Below are 21439 nucleotides of genomic sequence, written 5' to 3' on the forward strand. Positions count from 1 at the left end.
TGCCTGCGCAGAGAGACAGGAAGGTCCATGAAAGTAATGACCTTCCCATTATATCCCCCACAGGGCTAATACCTTGTGTAGCATGTAAAATACTAATTTGGGGCTAGGCATGGTGTCTCATGCCTGTAATCCCAGCACTTTGTGAGGCTGAGGTGGGTGGATTACCTGAGATCAGGAGTTCGAGACCAACCTGGCCAACATGGTGAAACCTAAAAACACAAAAATTAGCCAGGTGTGGTGGCAGGTACCTGTAATCCCAGCTACTTGGGAGGCTGAGGCAGGAGAATTGCATGAACCCAGGAGGCGGAGGTTGCAGTGAGCTGAGATCACGCCTCTGCTCACTGCTCTCTAGCCTGGGCAACAAGAGCGAAACTCTGTCTCAAACAAACAAACAAACCTCATTTGGAAATACAACTTGTTGTTAAAACACCATTCTGGAAAAAAGGCTTGCTCACCTGGCTTCCCATTTATGGATATCTCAATTCTGACTTCATTGTCAGTTGGGTTTAGACATTCTATGTGATCAATCTTAGTCTCAGAAGACTTTATTAACTTGAGGTTTTATAAAGAGAACATAAAAAGATTGATACTGATTAAATCTGTTATGGAATTTTATAAGACTTAGTATAAAATGGATATGAAATCCCAAATACTATAGAGGACAGTTCTGTTTTTCATGCTTAGACCCTCCTTACTAAGGAATACTAAGGGAAGGTGAAGCCCTTGGTAAGATGTGGTTACAAAACATCTGTCCATTTCTCCTTGGTGTTGGCTCTGAGCCTTTGTCCCTTGCTTCTATTGCCCCACAAACATCTGGTGTGGATATGATTGGTGGCTTCCTCCTTGGCTGCCCTTCTGCTTTTAGAGAGCTCTCTGTCTCTGTTAATTCCAGTTGCTCTAAGTTCAGACTTTCCCAGGATTTCCTTAAGTTTCTTTAACTTGAGCACTCTCTTTTCTTAATTACACATTGCTTAAAGGAACTTCCTCGCTCCTTTAAGAACCTGGGTTCTGAGTTATTTTGTCTGCATATCTTCTGCTGGGTTGCCCTGTCTCCCAGAAGACTTCTAGATGGTACTGTAGCACTGGTTGATAGAAAAGTATATGCTGTTTACCAATCCAATTTTTTTTTTTTTGAGATGGAGTCTCGCTCTGTCGCCTAGGCTGGAGTGCAGTGGCGCGATCTCGGCTCACTGCAGGCTCCACCTCTTGGGTTCCAGCAATTCTCCTGCCTCAGCCTCCTGAGTAGCTGGGACTACAGGCGTCTGCCCCCATGCCTGGCTAATATTTTTGTATTTTCAGTAGAGACAGGGCTTCACCGTGTTAGCCAGGATGGTCTTGATCTCCTGACCTCATGATCCGCCCACCTCAGCCTCCCAAAGTCCTGGGATTACAGGCGTGAACCACCGCGCCTGGCCTACCAATCCAGTCTTTAAGAGGAAATACTATATTCAGCCATCTAAATGTGTTGGAATATACTCAGGTTCAACAGACTATGCCCTTTTAATTTATAAAAAAATAATTATTATGGGCGGGGCACAGTGGCTCATGCCTGTAATCCCAGCACTTTGGGAGGCCAAGGCGGGCGGATCACTTGAGGTCAGGAGGTCGAGACCAGCCTGGCCAACATGGTGAAACCCCATCTCTATTAAAAACACAAAAATTAGCCCAGGTGGTGGCGCATGCCTGTAGTCCCAGCTACTCAGGAGACTGAGGCATGAGAATCACTTTAACCCAGGAGGTGGAGGTTGCAGTGAGCCAAAATTGCGCCACTGCACTCCAGCCTGGGAGATAGAGCGAGACTCTGTCTCTCAAATAATAATAATAGTAATTATTATTATTACTGGCCAGGCACAGTGGCTCACACCTGTAATCCCAGCACTTTGGGAGGCTGAGGTAGGTTGATCACTTGAGCTCAGGAGTTTGAGACCAGCCTGGGCAACATAGCAAAACCCCGACTCTACCAAAAGTCCAAAAAATTAGCTGAGTGTGGTAGTACGTGCCTGTAATCCCAGCTGAGGCTTAGGTGGAGGGTCACTTGAGCCCAGGAGGTCAAGGCTGCAGTGAGCCAAGATCGCACCACTGTGCTCCAGCCTGGGTGACGGAGTGAGACCCTGTCTAAACATAAATAAATAAATCAGGCCGGGCGCGGTGGCTCACGCCTGTAATCCCAGCACTTTGGGAGGCTGAGGTGGGCGGATCACCTGAGGTTAGTAATTCGAGACCAGCCTGACCAACATGGAGAAACCCCGTCTCTACTAAAAATACAAAAACATTAGCTGGACGTGGTGGTGCATCCCTGTAACCCCAGCTACTTTGGGAGGCTGAGGCAGGAGAATCGCTTTAACCCAGGAGGCGAGGTTGCAGTGAGCTGATATCATGCCATTGCCCTGCAGCCTGGGTGACAAGAGTGAAACTCCATCTAAAAAAATAAATAAATAAAATAAATAATAATAATGAAATCCAACACTTATATAGTACTTACTAAGTGTCAGGCGCTATGCTAGTGTCTTACAGGCATGACCTCATGTAGTTAGTTCTGTTATTATCCCCATTTTTCAGGTGGGGAAACTGAGGATGGGGGTGTAAGTAGCTCACTCCAGGTCACAGAGCTAGTAAGTGGGAGTGAGGCTCTGACTGTGGCAGCCCAGCTCCAGGGTCTATTCTTTCTCTCCGCTCTCGGAATGAGCTGAGAGGAGAAGAAAAGAAAAGCCTGCACGAAAAGACAGAACTACCGGAAGGGAAAGGGAAGTGGGAGAAAAAATACGTGGAAAACATTTGAGATTTTTTAGACAAACCTTATTTTGAAGCCTCTCAAAGCTGCAGTATAAAGGGATGCTGTTTTGGGGGGCACAGCAGTTTAGTGGGAAGAACTGTGGATGAGAAGTCAGAGAACCTGGGCACTAACCTGGCTCTTCTACCATCTCTGTGACACAAAAAAGTCATTTTGTCACTCTGGCCTTGTTTCCTCATCTAAAAAAAGAGAAACTATGCTTATTATTACTCTTCCATAGGGTAATCGTAAGAATCTATTCAACATTACTTTGAAGAAAAGTGCTAGATGGAAGAAAGTTCTAAGGACTCCCATTTTTAGATGAGCTTAGGAGGACTTTGGTTTGGCATCTGAAGGTAATAAGTTCCTATTTTTGTTTTCAGGGCACTATATTTGTATGTGTCTTGTAGAACCCACGCTTGGAAATGCTGACAGCAGGCTTCAGGACAGCTGAGCCCCACTAAACACCAAGAAAACCCATGGCTGTGGCTCCATCTTTCAACATGACCAATCCACAGTAAGTAATGCTGGGATCTGCTCTCTGGATCCAGAACTGTGGCTATAAATCTCCCAGAAGATGAAGATCTTCTAATTTAGGCAGCCACTACGTACATTTCCTTTAGCAGGAGGCCACAGAAAATGGAGAAACCTTTCAAAAGCAAGACTCAAGACAAGATTAGGAAGCGCTGAAGGTGAATTAACAAAATGGGAATCACAAGGAAACTTAGAAATCTGAGAGGGTTTCTAAAACCAGGCTTTATGAAACCCAGGGCAGAATTCTTAAGGGAGAATTGCTTTCATTTCCCAAAACCTGAGACGCCATATGAACCAATCACTTAATCTTACCAAGCACCTGCAAGGTGGTCACTTATTTTGTGTTTTGCCATTGGTTGGTATGAATACTAAGATGAAAACAGCACTCATTCTATTACACCACACTGTCCTGGCCTATCTAGATATGGGCCTGACTGCTCTGTCATCTGGAGTATGAATCTGTTATCTATTGACACAGTAATGCTGTGTAACAACCAACCATAGAACCTTAGTAGAATACAAGAAAAAATGTTTATTGCTCACATGTCTGGGGTACTCAGCTAGACAGCTCCTCTGATCTTGGCTGGGATGACTTTTAAATGTGGGTCATAGCTGGCTGTCAGCTGATCTAGAGGAGGCTGGACTCTGCTCCACGTCTCTCATCCTCCAGTAGGCTAGGCTGCTCACCCTCTCATGGGTGATGTTGGAGGTACAAGAGCACAGGCAGAAATTCACAGAGCCTTTTCATGCCTCTGCTGGTGTCTAACCTGGCTCTTCTACCATCTAACATCTCGTTGGCAAAAACGAGTCACATGGCTGAATGCTGAATCAAGGGTTAGGAAAATACACTCTTCCTTTTGATGGAAGGAGCTATGAAGTTATATGCCAAAGGGCATAGGCTCAAGGAGAGGTAAAGAATAGAACCATTAATACATTTTGTCTACCATACCGTTCTTTGTATCTAAGGAAAGGGTGTAGGCTAAATATAGCCTATACACTGTTGGACCTTCACTTCACCAGAGGAGGCCTTGTCTCTCTGCTGAGGTGACCACCACATGGCCAGAGATGGTGCCGGGCCGCTGGGACCACTGATGGAAGGGGAACGTGAGGCAGAAACGTTGGAAAGCCAGAAATAGTTTGTTCGCACTTCTTAGAGCCATATCCTGTTAATTTCTCTCCATGAACACCTTATTGATCAGAAAGTTCTCTTTCTTTGTTTAGTTCAGTGATCCATAGTTTCCTTGAGTAGTCCAGAAGAAAAGAGAACAAATTCAACCCAGCATCTGCTTTTTGGGAACCATCTGGGGGAGCTGGGATTCCCCCCATAAACACCCACACTTTTATATCAATTGTTGAGAAACATTGAAACCTCACATTCTGTTTCGTTTAAAGATCTTGAGTCATTTTGTAAATGTCAAGCAATGATGAGTACTATTATCTGTGCTTGACAGGTAGCAAAAAGCAAAGGTTTAACTAAGGCCTACAAATGAGAATTGGGCATTAGAAATTACTTGGTGAATTCAGGTGGTCTAGGCAGCCAGTCTGTGGCATTCAAATAAAAATCTCACTTTCTCCTTAGTTATCGGATAATCCAAGCAAAAGAGAAGTAGGTATATTAATCTCTGAACTTCCGGGATAACTGCAGCTGTGGGTTTTTTTTTTTTTTTTCTTTTGAGACAGAGTTTCACTCTTGTTGCCCAGGCTGGAGTGCAATGGCCCAATCTCAGCTCACTGCAACCTCCATCTCCCGGGTTCAAGCGATTCTCCTGCCTCAGCCTCCCAAGTAGCTGGGATTACAGGCATGCACCACCACATCCGGCTAATTTTGTGTATTTTTAGTAGAGATGGTTTCACCATGCTGGTCAGGCTGGTCTTGAACGCCTAACCTCAGGTGATCCACCTGCCTTGGCCTCCCAAAGTGTTGGGATTACAGGCGTGAGCCACCATGCCCAGCCTGCAGCTGTGTATTATTGGTTAGATTTCAATGGTTGTTGGAAAAGTTTAGAATTTAGAGCTCCCACACAAGTATAGGGACTTGTCACTCTGGAGCTCCTCCGATCTTCTCCATATGTCTGTCACCTATGTCAGATCATAGTGAGAAGGAACAGCCCTTAGGAATATTCTATTTTACCTCCTCGTGTTCTGATTGGAGAAACTGAGGTTCAGGAGGAGCCCTGCAGAAGTTGGCATTCAAACCAGCACCAGAGCCCAAGAGCAGTTTACAGCAGACAGGACTGCCATCTCAGTATTAAAACTGGGCCCTCATTACCCTGGGCACTCACCCTCAATGTTCCCTCCAATATTTAAATTTTACTCCTTGCCATTATACAATTGTTCCTTTCTAACTCTCATTGTTTGGACAGAGGCACAAGACTGAGCCCCTCAGATTCTACAGGATGAGATAGGGTCAAGGACATATTGGATGGACCAAAGATGGTGCCCCAGGAAGCTAAGGGAAAGTTTTCTAGTCCAGCATCTCTGGACAGGGTTGCTGTGGGTGTGTGGGCAGGACAGTTTTTAGTCGTTATTGACACATTGCAGGATGTGTAGTGTCCCCAGCCCTACTTAAATGTCAGTAATGACCACCCGTGGTCATGGTGGCAACCAAAAATGCCTCCACAAATTGCCAAATATCCCCTGGTAGATTGGGAGGTGGTACTGCCTTGGCTGAGATGCCCGGGAATGCCACTGGAGTGGTTAGTTATTGGCAGTGCCCAATCTCAGTGAGCTGAGATTGCACCATTGCAGTGCCCAAGGTGAGCCTGACAGTAAGATAGGAAGAGACCCACAAGCCCTCAGACATTGGATCAAGTGACTGCCATCCCCTATTCCCAACCTTAAGAAGAGACATATGGTAGGACCAGTTCAAATAGGAAGGGAGTGGCTACCAGGGACAGCTGGAGCCTCCTGTCCTTACCACCCCAAGGCCCACTAGGTCTCTACAAGTCTCCATGCAGGCTCCTCAATCACCACAGTACATCCGGTTGTGAACAGAAACCTGTTTTCTCTATTGTGGAATAGAGAATAGAAACATTTCAAAACACCTTTACAAAGAAACTCAGGAGACAACTTAAAAGAATATCTTACTCCCATATAGAGTCCAGTGACCCAGAGTCCTGAAAGTCTAAGCCATAGTTTTGCGGGCTGGCAGTTATCCTCCCCTTCATGAAGGACTCTGCCCCACTAAAGCTCATATTTCCAGGTCTGAGCACTTCCTCTTCCCATTCTCCCACTTTTCCCCAACCATTGAAAGAGATGGGACTGTTAGGGCCTCAGTCCAGTCCTCGGGTCCGCGGGTGGCCAGCAGGGAAGAGGGGCAACCTTAAGCTTCCTCAGCCCTCCACTGGCATAGCAGCATTCTCCCTCCTTTCCTTGAGGAATGGAAGAATTTTTTGGCCCTTGAAGATAACTCTTTCCCATTGTTCCTCCTCTCCAACCCAGGCCTGCCATAGAAGGAGGAATTTCTGAAGTTGAGATCATCTCCCAACAAGTAGACGAAGAAACCAAGAGCATTGCTCCTGTGCAGCTGGTGAACTTTGCCTATCGGGACTTGCCCCTGGCTGCTGTCGATCTCTCCACGGCGGGCTCGCAGCTCCTGTCAAATCTGGACGAAGATTACCAAAGAGAAGGGTAGGTGCTGGGACCATTGAGCTAGCTAAGAAGTCCCTGGGTTAGGCTAGGCGCGGTGGCTCACGCCTGTAATCCCAGCACTTTGGGAGGCAGAGGCGGGCAGATCACCTGAGGTCAGGAGTTCGAGACCAGCCTGGCCAACATGGTAAAACCCTGTCTCTACTAAAAATACAAAAATTAGCCGAGCGTGGTGGCGCAGCCCTGTAATCTCAGCTATTCAGGAGGCTGAGGCAGGAGAATTGCTTGAACCCGAGAGGCGGAGGTTGCAGTGAGCTGAGATTGCACCATTGCACTCTAGCCTGGGCGACAAGAGTAAAACTCTGTCTCAAAAAAAAAAAAAAAAAAAAATTCCCTGGGTTTCTATGGATATCTTTCAAGAAGCAGCAGCCAAGATGAGAGATGCTAACTAGTGAGACAGCAGAGGTTCACAGCAGACCACTCAGGCCCTTTTCCTACTCACGCATTACTTCCTCAGAAAAAGGCACTGGGCACAGACAATACCTGCCAGACGACCTCTTAGGTGACCTCTTAGGAGAATCATAAAATTTATTTTAGGACCGAGGCACTCCTTAATGACCCATCCAATCCCCTCTATGTACACTTGGGAAGAAGGAGACCCACAGTGATTAGGGACTTGCCCAAGGTCACAGAGCCCATAAGGGATGGACTTGAGCTGCACTTTCCCTTTATAAAGCAGACTGTCACTAGGAAGCGACCAGGAAGAATGTACCCTACATGCAGGAACATGCTTAGGATGTAAGGGAATCTAGAGAATTCGGCTAGGAGCTCTGCAGACATTAGGGCACTCCCTTTCCAGGGAAGGCATGTGGATTATGTGGGTCCGCAATTCAAAACGGTGGTCCTTACCTCCTCCTGCTTAGCTTGTCAATCAGCTTGGATGCCTTCGTTTCCCAATTCACTTCCCATTAGCGTGGTCTGTCTTACAGACATACTTCCTGAAGGTGAGTGGTAGAGGGCAAGAGCTAGGTGGGGCAGGGGAGACACACCAGTTTGATGTCCTTGATTTCATGGGGCTTGGTGGTGTAGCTGAAGGCCAAAGAGGGGTAGGAACAGGTCCTAGGGTCACACAGCAGATCAGACTTCCGACTCTGACAAGGGCTTTCCCTAGCTTCACCCTGGCAGGACCTTAGGAGCCAGTTCTGGACTTTTCTTTCCTGGGTGCCAGTAAACACTTTGGAACATGCTGGCTGCTTTGAATATAAAAATGAAGGGTTGTCAGGTATTTTAGAAGCAAAGGAGAAGCCTTAGCTAAAGCTAAATTTGCAGAGCTTGGATTCCCTGGGCTTGTTTCTGGAAGGAGCTTCCCACTTCCTGAGATAAACCGCCTAACAATGGTGAAACCACACACCTTTCTTTGCAGAAACTACACCCCAGTGGCTTTCTCTGAAAATATAATTTTTCCAAGTATTATGCATATTGTCATCAGGACACTGGACAAAAAAGGATAGGCAAGCAGGTCGGAGGCAGCTAAGGGACACCTGCAGTGGCAGCGCTGTCCTGAGCTCTGTCAGGTCCTTACCATCTTGAAGGCGGGGCTGAAACCTGAGGCCCCTGGGCCAGGGCCAGCTTCGTGCACATGTGACCTGTGCGGTAGCGCAGAGCCCCGTACTTAGAAGGGTCCCAAAACTTGGCTAAATGCTCTGCCGCTGCTGTCTTGAAATTCTTAAGGAGCCCCACATTTTCACTGGGCTCTGCAAATGATGTAGCTGGTGGGTCCTTCTCTGAGCACCCAGCAAGTCACTGCGTCACTGCTCTCTGGTGGTCAAAAGCAGTAGTGCAGCCTTCTAACATGCCCTAGCTATTTCGGAGAATTCATTTCCTGCCCCCGGCCTGAGCCTGCGTTAGGCCCTTTTCACGTGAAGAGTAGGATGGTATGGAGAAAAGTGGGGAAACCTTCAGGGATTCTGCTTCGGAGCAAAGCAGTGTCCACATGTGCCCCCTGTGCGTGTTACGGCACCGCGGGTGGACCTTGCTATGGGTGTTCCCCCACCAGGTGTACCACCCTGTGATGTACCCCTTTCAGGGGTCCTGTGCTGTGGTGTACCCCTTTCCAGGTATCCCCTGTGTATCACTCCCTAGCCTGAACCCCAAGGCTGGCAGAGGCTTTGCCTTATCATTCAATTTGCCTCTAAATTGGGCCTTTGCAAGGTTCCTTCCCAAACAAACGAATCCAAATGAAGCGCCTGCAAGGCAGAGAGGCCTTTGATTTGATTTGAATCTCCAGGTGTGCCCAGGAAAGCTGTTCCCGTTGGGTAAATAGGAAGCAGCCCGAGGAAGGGATCTGCCTCGCTGCTGGAGCTCTCAGCTGGGGGCGCCGATTGGCAGCCAGAGGGCTTCCTGGAGGAAGGAAGCGCAGGCACAGGACCGGAGCCAGGGGAAACTGAAGCAAAGCAAAAACACACTGCGAGGGAGGAACGGCCTCTCTCCGCGAGGCTTCTTGGCTCTTGCTGCATTTCCTGGGGTTTTCCCAAAATGTCCAACCCGGCCCTTTCTGGGGCAATGGAAAACAAAAGGAAGAGTCCTCATTTACAGCTCTGAGCTTGGTTTCAGTCTTGTTCAAGATGCCTCTTCCTACGAAGGCCAGTGTTATGTATAGGAATGAACCTTTTCTGTAGGGAATGAAGAGACCTCAGGGACCCTGGCAGAAAGTGCTCCGTGGCCCCGCTGCCCGCCTCCCAGTGCTCTTGAGCTCCGTGATATTTCAGGGCTTTTCAATTTCCCTGAATCTGAGACCGTTAGAGCTGGAAGAGACCTAAACACATCCATTCTAAACCTTCTCAAAGGCAGCAGGGCCCAGGGAGTACAAGGAACTTGCGGAAGGTCACACAGTGACAGAGACGGGGGCGGGGCATGCTAGTTCATGCCTGTAATCCCAGCACTTTGGGAGGCTGAGGTGAGAGGATCACTTGAGTCCAGGAGTTCAAGACCAGCCTGTGCAACATGGCAAAACTCCATCTCTACAAAAAAAAAAAATTAGCCAGGCATGGTGGCACGCACCTGTCATCCTAGCTGCTTCAGAGGCTGAAGTGGGAGGATCACTTGAGCCCAGGAGGTCGAAGCTTTAGTGAGCTATGATTGCTCCATTGCACTCTAGCCTGGGCAACAGAGTGAGACCCTGTCTCAACAACAACAAAACATGACAGAGACGGGAATAGAGCCCTATCTCTGTGATCCTGATCCCTTGATCCTGGCTGGCAGCACTGGGCTTCCACTTCTCAGCCTTCCCTTTCCAACATCATGGCTGTGACTGTGGGTAACATGCATTGTCCATGTGATTCCACTTCCAGCTACCCTGTCCAATGCCTTTAACTTCTCAGTATACTTTTTTTTTTTTTTTTGAGACAAAGTCTTGCTTTGTCGCCCAGGCTGCAGTGTAGTGGCACGATCTTGGCTCACTGCAACCTCCGTCTCCCAGGTTTAAGCGATCCTCCCACTTCAGCCTCCCAAGTAACTGGGATTACAGACGCGTGCAATCATGCCCAGCTAATTTTTTTTTTTCTTTTTAATAGAGATGGGGTTTCACCATATTGCCCGGGCTGGTCTCAAACTCCTGACCTCAAGTGATCTGCCTGCCTCTGCATCCTAAAGTGTTGGGATTACAGGCGTGAGCCACAGTGCCTAGCCTCAGTATACTTTTTTAAAAAAGCATTTTTAAAAAATGTGGTAAAATACATGTAACAAAATGTACCATCTTAACCATTCCTAAGCGTAGGCTTCAGTGGCATTAAGGACATTGTTGGGTAACTATAACCAGCATGCATCTCCAGAACTCTTCTTCTTGCAAACTAGAAACTCTATATCCAGTAAACAGTAGCTTCCTGTTCCCCCACTCCTCCAGCCACTGGAAACCACTATTCGACTTTCTGTCCCTTTGAATTCGACTACTCTAAGTGCCTCCTATAAGTGAAATCATGCAGTATTTGTCCTTTTATAACTGGCTTATTTTGCTTAGCATAATGTCCACAAGGTTCATCCATGTTGTAGCATGTGTCAGAATTTCTTTCCTTTTTAAAACTGAATAATCATCCACTGTGTGACTATACCACACTTTGTTTATCCATTCATCTGTCAGTGGACACACCCCACACTGGACTGTTTTTTCTCAAATGTGTCCATATTTTAGCTACTGTGAATAATACTGCTATGAATAGACCTGTACAAATATCTCTTCAAAACCCTGCTTTCAGGCTGGGTGCAGTGGCTCACGCCTGTAATCCCAGCACTTTGGGAGGCCGAGGTAGGCAGATCACTTGAGGTCAGCAGTTCAAGAGCAGCCTGGCCAACATGACAAAACCCTGTCTCTACTAAAAATACAAAAATTAGCTGGGTGTGGTGGCGCATGCCTGTAATCCCTGCTACTTGGGAGGCTGAGGCAGGAGAATTACTTGAACCTGGGAGGCGGAGGTTGCAGTGAGTTGAGATCACGCAGCCACTGCACTCCAGCCTGGGTGACAGAGCGAGACTCCATCTCAAAATAATAATAATAATAATACCCTGCTTTCAATGCTTTTGGGTATATATCCAAAAGCGGGAATTGCTGGCTGACAGGGTAATTCTATTTTTGACTTTCCGAGGAACTGCCATACTGCTTTCTGCAGTGGCTGCTGCGCTGTTTTACATTCCACCTGACAGTGCATGAGGGCTGTGATTTCTCCTTGTCTTCACCAACACTGTCTATTTTACTTTTTGTTGATAGCAGCCTTCCTAATGGGTGTGAGGTGGTTTGGTGTGCTTTAAGTCCATGAAAGTCCTGCGGGGTGAGGAAGAAGGAGCAGTCGCCTTGATGTGAAGTCAGAGCCCCATCTTGGCCAAGCTCCTTGACTTGCCTAGAAGCCCTTTGTCCTCCAGATAGCTGCTTAGCAGAGCCCAAACGGCAGAGCTGTCTGCTGCTCCTCTCTTCACCTCTGCACTCAGGCTGCCGATGGCTCAGGGAGGAAAATCATATGACTGTGCAGACTGGGTGCCTCCCCAGACTCAAGGTCTCCAGCCTCGACTTGATTCTCAGTTTTGCCTGGCAGTCCTCTGCGGTCCTGGTTAGTCCCAAGGTGGCCAGTTCTGATCACTTGTGTCTGCCTCAAGTCCCCTCTTTCTTGCCCTCAGCAGATGACCTCCTCTCCCAGTACCCTCAGAAAGTAGGCACAGTCGTGGATGGGCTGCACCGCACCCCGGTCTCTTCCTTCCTCCCTTTTAGGACCTGCCCCATTCCTTGAGCTCTGATTGCCTTCCCCTCCCGCCTTCTCAGGCACCTGCTTCATCAGTTACCTCCTCACCCCATGTCATCACACTCCAGTCTCGTGTCCTCCCCTGACTCCACGTCCCTGCTAGCCACCATTACCTCTCTTTTTCTTTGAAGTCAAACTTCTTGAAAGCCTCGTGACATTTGCTACCTCCCCTTCACCCCTCCCATTCATGTCTCAATCTGCTGCAGTCCAGCTTCAGCCTCGTCCACACCATGGAAACTGTTCTCAAGCGCATCAGCCACTTCCTTGTTGCTACAATCCTTATTGTCCTTTGTCCAGCATTTGAAACTGTCAGCTACTCCCTCCCTCTCCAGCCTCCTTGTGTCTGCTGTTATAACCATGACCTCCTGATTTTCTTTTTTATTTAATTTTTTAAATAGAGACAAGGTCTCGCCATGTTGCCCAAGCTGGTCTTGAACTCTTGGGCTCAAGCCATTCTCCCGCCTCGGCCTCCCGGAGTGCTGGGGTTACAGGCATGAGCCACCATGCCCAGCCCTTCTCCTGATTTTCCTCCTCCATCTCTGGCTGTTCCTTCCAGGCCTTTTAAAAATTGTTTGAGGTTCCTCTGCTTGTTCTTTAAATGTTGGGTTCTTTGTTTTCTGCCTTTGGCCATTTTCACTCTACTAATTTTACACACTGGGTAATTTCATCCATTCCTATTACTTAAATTAATCTCCTTCAACTGGTAACATTCAAAGTCGTGTCTCTAGCCTAGGTCTCTCTCTCTCTCTAACACTCCCGACTTATATCCAGCTACTTTCCTGGACATACTCACAGGGATCCCAAACGTATCTCAGAATCCTGATGAGTGGCTGTGGAATGATCTGTTCTTCTGCCTCTGAGTTGGCTGCATACTTGAGAGGAGAAATGTTCTTGTCTGACCTGAATCATTGCTAAAAACTGCCTTTTCAGTGACAGCACTCAGATCCAGCCTGAGGAACCATGGCCTGCCTGTCCTGGCCATCTCAAACCCAGCAAGCCCCAGATTGAACTGTCTTTTCTCAATATGTATTTTCTAGGACCCCTAACCAGTAGAACCTAGACCTCACCCACCCATTACTACCAACATGAGCCATGTGCATTTCGGCTCATTTTAACAAGCACCTACGTCTCTTTCCTGCTGCAACAAGTACCAGTGGGTTCCAAGATGCCCCAAAGCTACATGAAGCCTGCTGTGGTTACCTCTAGTCACCTATAGTCAGCTGTAGTCACCCTGGAGTCTGTGTTCCTCCTCCCTTGCTCTGGTTCCCTCCTGACCATGTCCAGTGCCCATGAAGCTACTGCTGCCAATGGTGTCCCTTCTGGGAGTGCCAGTACCAAGTCAAGGGGCTTCAGAAACCCAAAGCCCATGCCGTGTGGGCTCCATGCAGAGTGAGGAAGGAAAGCTACCCCCATGCCAAGCCTGTACCATGCTGTCAGTGCGCGGCTTATGGCCCCAGCTCCAGTGCTATGTGCTTCTGGCCTTCACCACTCTACACCCAGGTCACCAGTTCAACCCAAGAAGCTGGGCTGGCACATCATGCCTGCTGCATCATCTGCCTCTCCCTCCCTGCCTCTACCCCATCCCCAACCAGGTGCCTCCCTCCCTCAATAGTCATCACACAAAAACCTTCATGCGTGTCCACAGAGGTGAACAGACACTCAGGAGAAGGGGAGAAGGGGAACAGGGGAGGTATCTGCACCCCAGCTGAGCCGCCCACAATGCCCTGTTACATGGATAACCTCAGCGGCCAGCTCAATGTCTTCTCCTTCATGCCTCATACTCCATTATCTCCAAGCCTTGTAAATCTCTACTGCCTTAATATCTCTTCTCTGCACCATTCTCATGAAGGATTGTTAATTCCATCAGCCAGTTGCTTTGGACTGCATGTAACAGAAAACCCATCTCACACTCACTGATGCAGGTACCGTGGAGTCCAGGGAAAGGGTGGCTTTGAGATTGGTCCAGAGACTCACCAGTGCCAACAAGAACCAGATTCCTTTCATCTCTGCACTCTGCTGGCCGCAGTGTCGGCTTCATCCTGATGTTGTAAACTTCATCCCATGGCTTCTGAGAGCCATGTGACCCCTAATGTGTGGAACCTGGACCTCACCAACCCATTACTACCAAAATGAGCCACGTGTACACTTCGGCTCATTTACAAGCACCCCAGGCCTCCTTCCTGCTGCGACAGGAACCAGTGATTTCCACTGGTTCCTTCCAAGAGGGCTGCCTGTGGTCATCAGGCCACATCCTTCCTTTTTCATGTCTGGCAGGTGAGAGTGGCTGCCCATCACTGTCTTCTAAGAGCAACAAAGAACTTTCCCAGAAGCCTCCAGCAGCTCTCTCCTTCATGTATGTTTGGCTAGAATTGGGTCACATGGCAAGGCACAGAAAATCCATAAGCCAATCAGGCCTTCCCCTTGAACTGTATCATTTCCCAGAGTACATTACTGTTACTCCAGTGGGATGGGGTAGTGTGAACATTAGAGAGAGGATCATCCACAGCTTTTAAGGAAGCCAGTTCTCCTTTCATAGCCTTCGGTCTCGAATTAGCTCTTAATTTCATCCAGTGTCTCTAGACATTGTTTGGTTTGGGAAAGCTCTGCCTTCTTAGGCTGTTTCTTCAATGACTTGGTCAGTTGATGCTTTCATTCCAATGCAGTTGGACCAGTGTCCATTGTCCTGGTGGACAGTGCTGGGGCTTTGTGTTTGCACATAACCAGAGCCCCTGATTTCTTGTTCTCATTCTGTGATGTTCTTATCAGATGTCATCCCACTCAATGGTGGAAAAGTGAAGTACAGAAAAGTGAGGCTGTCAGTGAGGCTGTCAGTGAGCCAATCATCTATCTTTGGAAGAGTGACATTGAGTTTGCAAGAATCATGGTGCAGAATGGAAGTTCTGTTTTCTCTTAACCAAGCACAGTACATTGAAGGTCTGGTTAGTTTTCAGGGTCTGGGTGAGACCACAGGCAACAAAAGAGAAAATTCAGAGAGACCAGAGTCTGCACCCTAGAGAGGCCCACAGACCCGTAGGAGAAATGGTGGTGCAAGGTGGGGGTCGTCACCCCCACTTTATAAATGACACTCTGTGCACACATAGAGATAAAGATGCTCCCCATCTTTTTAGTGAAAAGAGGGTGCAAAGATGGTCATGGGTGAGGAAGTGGGATAGTCTTTGTCAAAAATAAAAATAAAGTAAGAAATGAAAGATATTCAGTGTTTAGTAAGACAGTTATTTTATATCTTAGGGTTCTAAAAGGCCCAGCCTGAGAGGTCAGGGCTGGACTCCTAGGCAGGGGAAGCTTGGAGGAAGTTTGGGTCTTGGGCAGATATAAATGGATGTTATTACTTAGAGATGATGCCAACAGCACATTTCTGCCGAACTTTACATTCAGAGGAAAAAAACATAATGGGGGCACAGGGATATTTTTCAGGATTTCAGGTTAGAAAAATAAGACAGACCCAATATAGCAAACATCTCTAAATAAGGACTGAAATAATTTTAGATATGCCAGTGAGCAAAGACTGGGGACAAAGAAAAAGGAGGGGTAGGGACCTACTAAGCCATAGCCCAAAATACCCTTCTCTCTTCCTGTACTGTCTGGCTTGAGGGCCACAGCCTCCAGAAAGTCTTCTGTCCTCTAACCCCACCAGGCTAGGTCCTCAGCTCAGTGTATGCATAGCACCTTTCCTACCTCCATCACCACACCCAGGGGTGACAATGAGCTCTGCTCCTCTCTTTACAAGTCGGTCTCCAGTACCGGGCCAGGGGCTTCCTCATGGCAGGGATCAGATCACTTGAGCCTGGAACAGGGGTGTTGACTGATCAAGGAATGACTTGAATGAATGAATCAGTGAGTGAATGGGTGGGGCTGCATGCAAATAAGGATTAGAAGAGAAGGGGAAGCCCAGTTCTGTTTGGAGTGTTTGGAGGGAGTTGGGAGCTGGTCCTTAGATCTCTGTGGAGTCAAGGAGGAGCTGCACGGGAGGCCCCAGGCTTCTTATGCCTCAGAAGTTACTACTGTGGTTGTTGGCTGGCTCACCTCTGAGCATCCCTGCTAATTCCATGCTTTCTCCACAAAGTCACCCTAGAAGAAGGAAATCAGATTTGCCTCAGAACATGCCAACTTCACTTAGTAAGGTTTTAACGTCCTGGTAGAGGAAGGAAAAGCCTTTTGGGGTTCAGGGTTATGAGGCAGATTGATCCCTGCCATGGCCATGCAACTGCAGAGTCTGGAAATTCGGCATCATATGATTTAGGACGGCTTTGCATCCTTTTTTTCTCAGGGAGGAAAAGAAAGGAGCTTCGATAATCCACTTTCTTGATGCCAGTGAGATTTGTCTATAATAAAACACCACTCCTTTCTCTAGCAAGTCAGCTGTCCCTGGACCCCAAACTGACCCTGTGACCCCTCACTCCCTTGATATTTTTAGTAGGCTCCGGTTTCAAGGAGAATTCTTGATGCCCCAACAACGGAATAAAAGTTTAATTTAGACGAAAACATTTTTCCTGATGAACACTGGTTAGCTGCCTTTCCTGTAGTCCTGGGGTCCAGGAACCCCAGAGAAGTTTCCTAAAGAAATCAATTAAGTCCGGTTGCAGTGGCTCACGCCTGTAATCCCAACACTTTGGGAGGCCAAGGCCTGCGGATCGCTTGAGGCCAGGAGTTGGAGACTAGCCTGGAGTGTGAGAACCCCTCTCTACAAAAATTTTAAAATTAGCCAGGCGTGGTGGTGCGCGCCAGTAGTCCCAGCTACTCAGGATTGCACCAGTGCACTCCAGCCTGGGCAACAGAGTGAGACCCTGTATAAAAATAAAAAAATAAAAAAAAAAGGAAAAAAGGCAATACATTCACAGATGTATTATTTCTCAGCAAAATATCCGTCCGTCCCCACCTGCTCACAAGGCGCAGGGTGTACAGCGGCGGGTGACCGCTAGATGGCGGCGGAGCGCCTCCGACCACCTGGGTCGGGGGTGTGTCGGGGATGTTTCCTGGAGAGAGGGAAGGAAAGTTTAAATGCGTGGCCACGTCCGGCAAGGAAAGTTAGGTGAATTTATGGTGCTGGGGTGGAATGGGAGTCCCCAGTCATCTGCAGAAGCACCTGAATATTGACTTTGGCCAAATAGAAGGAGGGAGACCATGGCTGACCCAGGATTTGCCAAACCACAGCAAACCTGGAGAGAGCTGGTGGGTGGGGTGCCGATTTGTTCCCTCGTTCTCACCCGGTAGGAAGCTGAGCGTCTCCAGGCCAGTCCTGTCCTCCAAGCACAGCACAAGGAGATTCTCAGACTTGGGGCCAGTTTCCAGAATTGAGGACTTCAGGGTGGCGGGGACCTTACAGGCACTTCATCCAACAGCACCCCATTCCCACCCCTAAGTCAACCTTGAACCCCTTGCCAAGGACTTGACAAGTGGCTCCTGAGCACAGCCCACCTACATGGCAGCCCTTCTGAGATGTGTGGTCAGTGTCCTTGGTCCCCCCAAGAAGGGACAGCCAATCCATGGTGTGTGTTGGCCACTGTGCCCTGGGTGGGGGTTGCCAAGTGTATGGCAGTTTCTCCCACCCCCTCACCCCCCACCCTGAGCTCTTGCCACCACACCCTACTGTTTCCCAGCGTTGACATTTCCGAGGATGCAAAAAATCTGAGATTCTGGGACAAGCAAATGTCAGACTTTGGTGACCCCAGCTGCACACAACCCTCCTCCCTCTCTCCCCGCAAGGCAGCAGGGCTAATCTTTAGCTCTGATTGCAGAACTGAAGCTGCCGGTATGGAAACTTCAATTTATTTAGTTATCCCAGAGTTCTGGGAGAGTCATCTCTCACCTCCATCCTGAGAGTTCTGGTTTCGTGGTGTGTGTTTATGAGCCCGCATCTCGGAGTCTGTGTGCTGCTGTGGCTTGCCCCCTGGAATTGGGTACAGGGAACAAAGGGGAAGCTTAACTGTTTTTCCTGTGGTTCTGGTTCTCTCTGGGTGAGAAAGAAGCCCCACTAACAATTGCAGATGTTTTGTAAAAGGGTGTCCCTGTAGGCATTGGGTTGATGGTTCTCACAGGTTGAGATTATGCATCTCTTTAGAGACATCATACACAGTGAGCCCATTTCCTTCCTGCCTTTTTCCTCCCCTTGTTTTGCCTTTTGAGTGGTCTAGAACTAGGAACGCATTGGATCATCAGAGTTCATGGATAAGGCTGTGGGCTCCATGAGGATGAAGGCTCTGACCACCCTCCTGGGCCCAGTACCCAATACAGTGCCTAGCATTTGGTGGGCATATGAGAACCATGCCTGGAATGGAATGAATGTTGAAACTGTTTAGTTTATTCATCCCCCTTCTAATGACCGTGTATCTAAATCATCACCATAGATCATATGATAAACACTGTGTTATGGGCTTGACATATGTTATTTTTAATATTTTTAAATTTCACAACAACCTGTCAAAGCAGATATCTCCATTTCAGGGATTAGGAAACTAAGGCTCAACGATTGCACTCAGAGTTCAGTCAATGGTACAACTGTGATTTGGAGACAGTAGTTGCCAGCAACAGCCAAACAGATGGAAAAGTCTGGCTTTCCCCTCCATGACAACAGAGAAAAAAGGACTTGCCTTTTAAAGCAACTAGACGAGTTAACATTTGTAAAGTGCTCACAACAGCTCCTGGTGCACAATATGTATCTTAAGTGTTTGTTTAATCAATAAAACTAAAGTCCATGTCAATGACAGAAGTTACATTTCAGTCAGCCTCATGGCTTTCTCCAATATTTTAATCATCTGGAATAAATATAGTAAAGTGGGACCCAGGGGTTTTGCTGACCAACAAAACCATTGGCAAAGTCAGCTGTGACACCCAGGCCACAGGTGTTTAGCATCATAGAACTGGCACGAGTGGAGCTAGGCGGGGCCCCAAATTACCCAATCCTGGGGCTTTAACCTGGAGCCTGGATATCCTTAGATGATCCATCAGTGAGATTCAAGGAGTCCGTGCACTCCCTGGAATGTTATGCACAGTGCTGTAGTTTTGTGCATTTGGGGGGTGTAAGGGCATAGCTTGTATCCACTGCTGGAGAGCTCTGCAGTCCAGAAAGCTTCTGAGCCCTTGTCTAGCAGAGCCTTCCTGAAGGCAGAGTGACAGCAGCTGGGGAAGCCCAGGGCCCCAGGCTTCGATCTGGCTCCTGCTACCAGGCAGCTTCCAGTCTCATTTTGATCACCTCCCTCAGCTCCTTCCTTGAGAACTTGAAGGATGAAAATCTCAAAGTAGGGCCGACAGGGTTAGCTAGTTTGGCTGCCTTCAGGGAGATGGGCTGATGCCGTGACTCTCCACTGCCTGTGAGCCCCTTTTAGGACACCTTGAGGGTCTCCACGGTCCCCCTGCTCTAGCCACTCCCCAGCTTGCACCTCAGGAGACTCAGTGCAGTCACTCCCCTCTCTGCCACCACGTGTCCTCCCAGCCACAGACAGCCTGGCAGCCACTGCAGACCAATTGCATAGTGGATTGTGGGGTGGGAGAGGCCAGGCCCCACAGAAGCAAGCACAGCCCTCCCCATCCTAGCGCCACACGGCTCTACTTCCCCTTCCAGATTGGGGCTGTTTCAGTGCCAGGCTTGGGAACGCTGCCTGACGGAGCAGTGGCTTGAGCCAGCTCCTTCCAGGTCACCCCTGTGGCTTTATCGCATATAAAGCCTCTGCCGGAAGTTTGTCAGTTCATTTTCATATTCTAGAATTTATTCTTTGAATTTTTTATGCAAACACCTAAGACTATGAAGCAGAAGCAGTGAAGGTACTCAGCCTCCCCTCCCACCCCAGGATTTCTCTGAGGCCTCAAGAGTGACTACCTTATGGTAGAATACTCGCCCACCTGCCAGGACATGCCATCTGCTTGTTGGTATTTGCAGACTCTGGCAGCCCAAGCCGGGCCCCTGGAGCTGTACCCTCCCTGCAGCAGCACCAAGACGGGACATTGGGAAACGCCTGCCCTCTCGTGGCAATTCTGGGGATAACACCACCCTGAGAACCAGCCCTGGGGCCTTGATGGGCCGATGCTGAAGACAGAAGGAAAGCACCTTCTCTAATTAAACAGTCAACGCTGATTTCCCCTTTGGCCCACTAAGCCCCTTGAGTCATTACTGAACCACTCAGGAATCTTTTGAAACTGGTCACATTCTATTTCGCTGCTAAAACACAGTCTTCTAGGAATGTCCGAGTCATCTGAATTTCAGATGAAATTTTATTGGCAGCTTGGGATTTTCAAACACTGGTCAACCAAAAGCCTGCGGCTTCAGCCCAGCCTCCCAGCCCCCAACCCACCCTCCAGGGCCCTGTTCTGGAGCCCTGGGGTCTGTGGTCTTGCAGTCTAGTGCAGCCCTGCCCTGTGTTTCTGCTCTTCAGGAAGGAGCCCAGAACCTACCTGAACACTCTTGCCCCACCCCCCACACACAGCCTGCCTGCACTATTTCCTTGATGCCCCAGGGCTGCTTGACCCTGGCTTGCCTTCTTTGTCTCATCTCTCCTACTCCCAAACTCCCTTTGCCATGCCCCCTTTACCTTCTGAGATACCTGTTACCTCTTAGTAGGCCGCCAGAAGCATTTGTTCTCACCCAAAGCACCTGGGATCTCATTGAAATGCAGACTCAAATTCAGCAAGCATGGGGAAGGGCTGAGATGCCGCATTCCTAACAAGCGCCAGGTGATGCTGCTGCTGCTGCTCTGATTCCACTGAGTATCGAGGACCTGGAACAGCGGTTTTCCATCCACCTTGATTGCACACTGGAGTCATCTGAGGAGGCCTGGGTCCTCCCACAGAGGTTGTTGTTCAGGAGGTCTGGTGTGCAGCCTGGGCATTGGAGTTCTTAAGAGCTCTGTTGGGTGCTCTAGTGTGCAGCTGGGCTGAGATCCACTGACCTGGAGGCAGATCCCACCCCCAGTCTCCATGGCTCCCTGCTCCAAGGCAGCCAGGCCTCACCAGCCACTGTATCCCCTGGATACCATCTTTTCCTTGACAGTGGTCTTCTGTCCTTCCACTTCCGTCGAGTCACCCCCATGTGCCTTGCCCTGGGGTTACCAAGAGGAGGGGGTGCGCAGAGCAAGATGCAAGTGGTATCCCCAACAAGGAGACCTGCACGAACTCACTCCCAGACTGGCACAGCGGAGGGGTGGGTCGCTGAGGGCAGAGTGTGGGCAGGGGACAACTGAGCTGGCGTGAGAATAAAAGGACAGGCCCAGAGCAGCGTGGCACAGGCGCGATTGTGCAGCTGCCTCGGGTT

General features: G+C 48.8%; 1 protein-coding gene across 2 annotated transcripts in view; it reads left to right on the top strand.

Annotated features, from left to right (window-relative positions):
• Nucleotides 1-21439, top strand: part of TMEM266 (transmembrane protein 266) — a 148474-nt gene that overhangs the window by 71181 nt on the left and 55854 nt on the right. Inside the window, exons 2-3 of one of the 2 annotated variants that reach the window (XM_003818970.5) lie at nt 3154-3287; nt 6746-6934. In XM_003818970.5, coding sequence (XP_003819018.1) covers nt 3250-3287; nt 6746-6934 — 227 coding nt within the window. In that variant the 5' untranslated portion in view covers nt 3154-3249. The remainder of the gene's footprint in view (nt 1-3153; nt 3288-6745; nt 6935-21439) is intronic. The other variant, XM_034939190.4, reaches the window with a different exon arrangement.

The sequence above is a fragment of the Pan paniscus genome, chromosome 16 (genome assembly GCF_029289425.2).
Source record: "Pan paniscus chromosome 16, NHGRI_mPanPan1-v2.0_pri, whole genome shotgun sequence".
NCBI classification, from domain to species: Eukaryota; Metazoa; Chordata; class Mammalia; order Primates; family Hominidae; genus Pan; species Pan paniscus.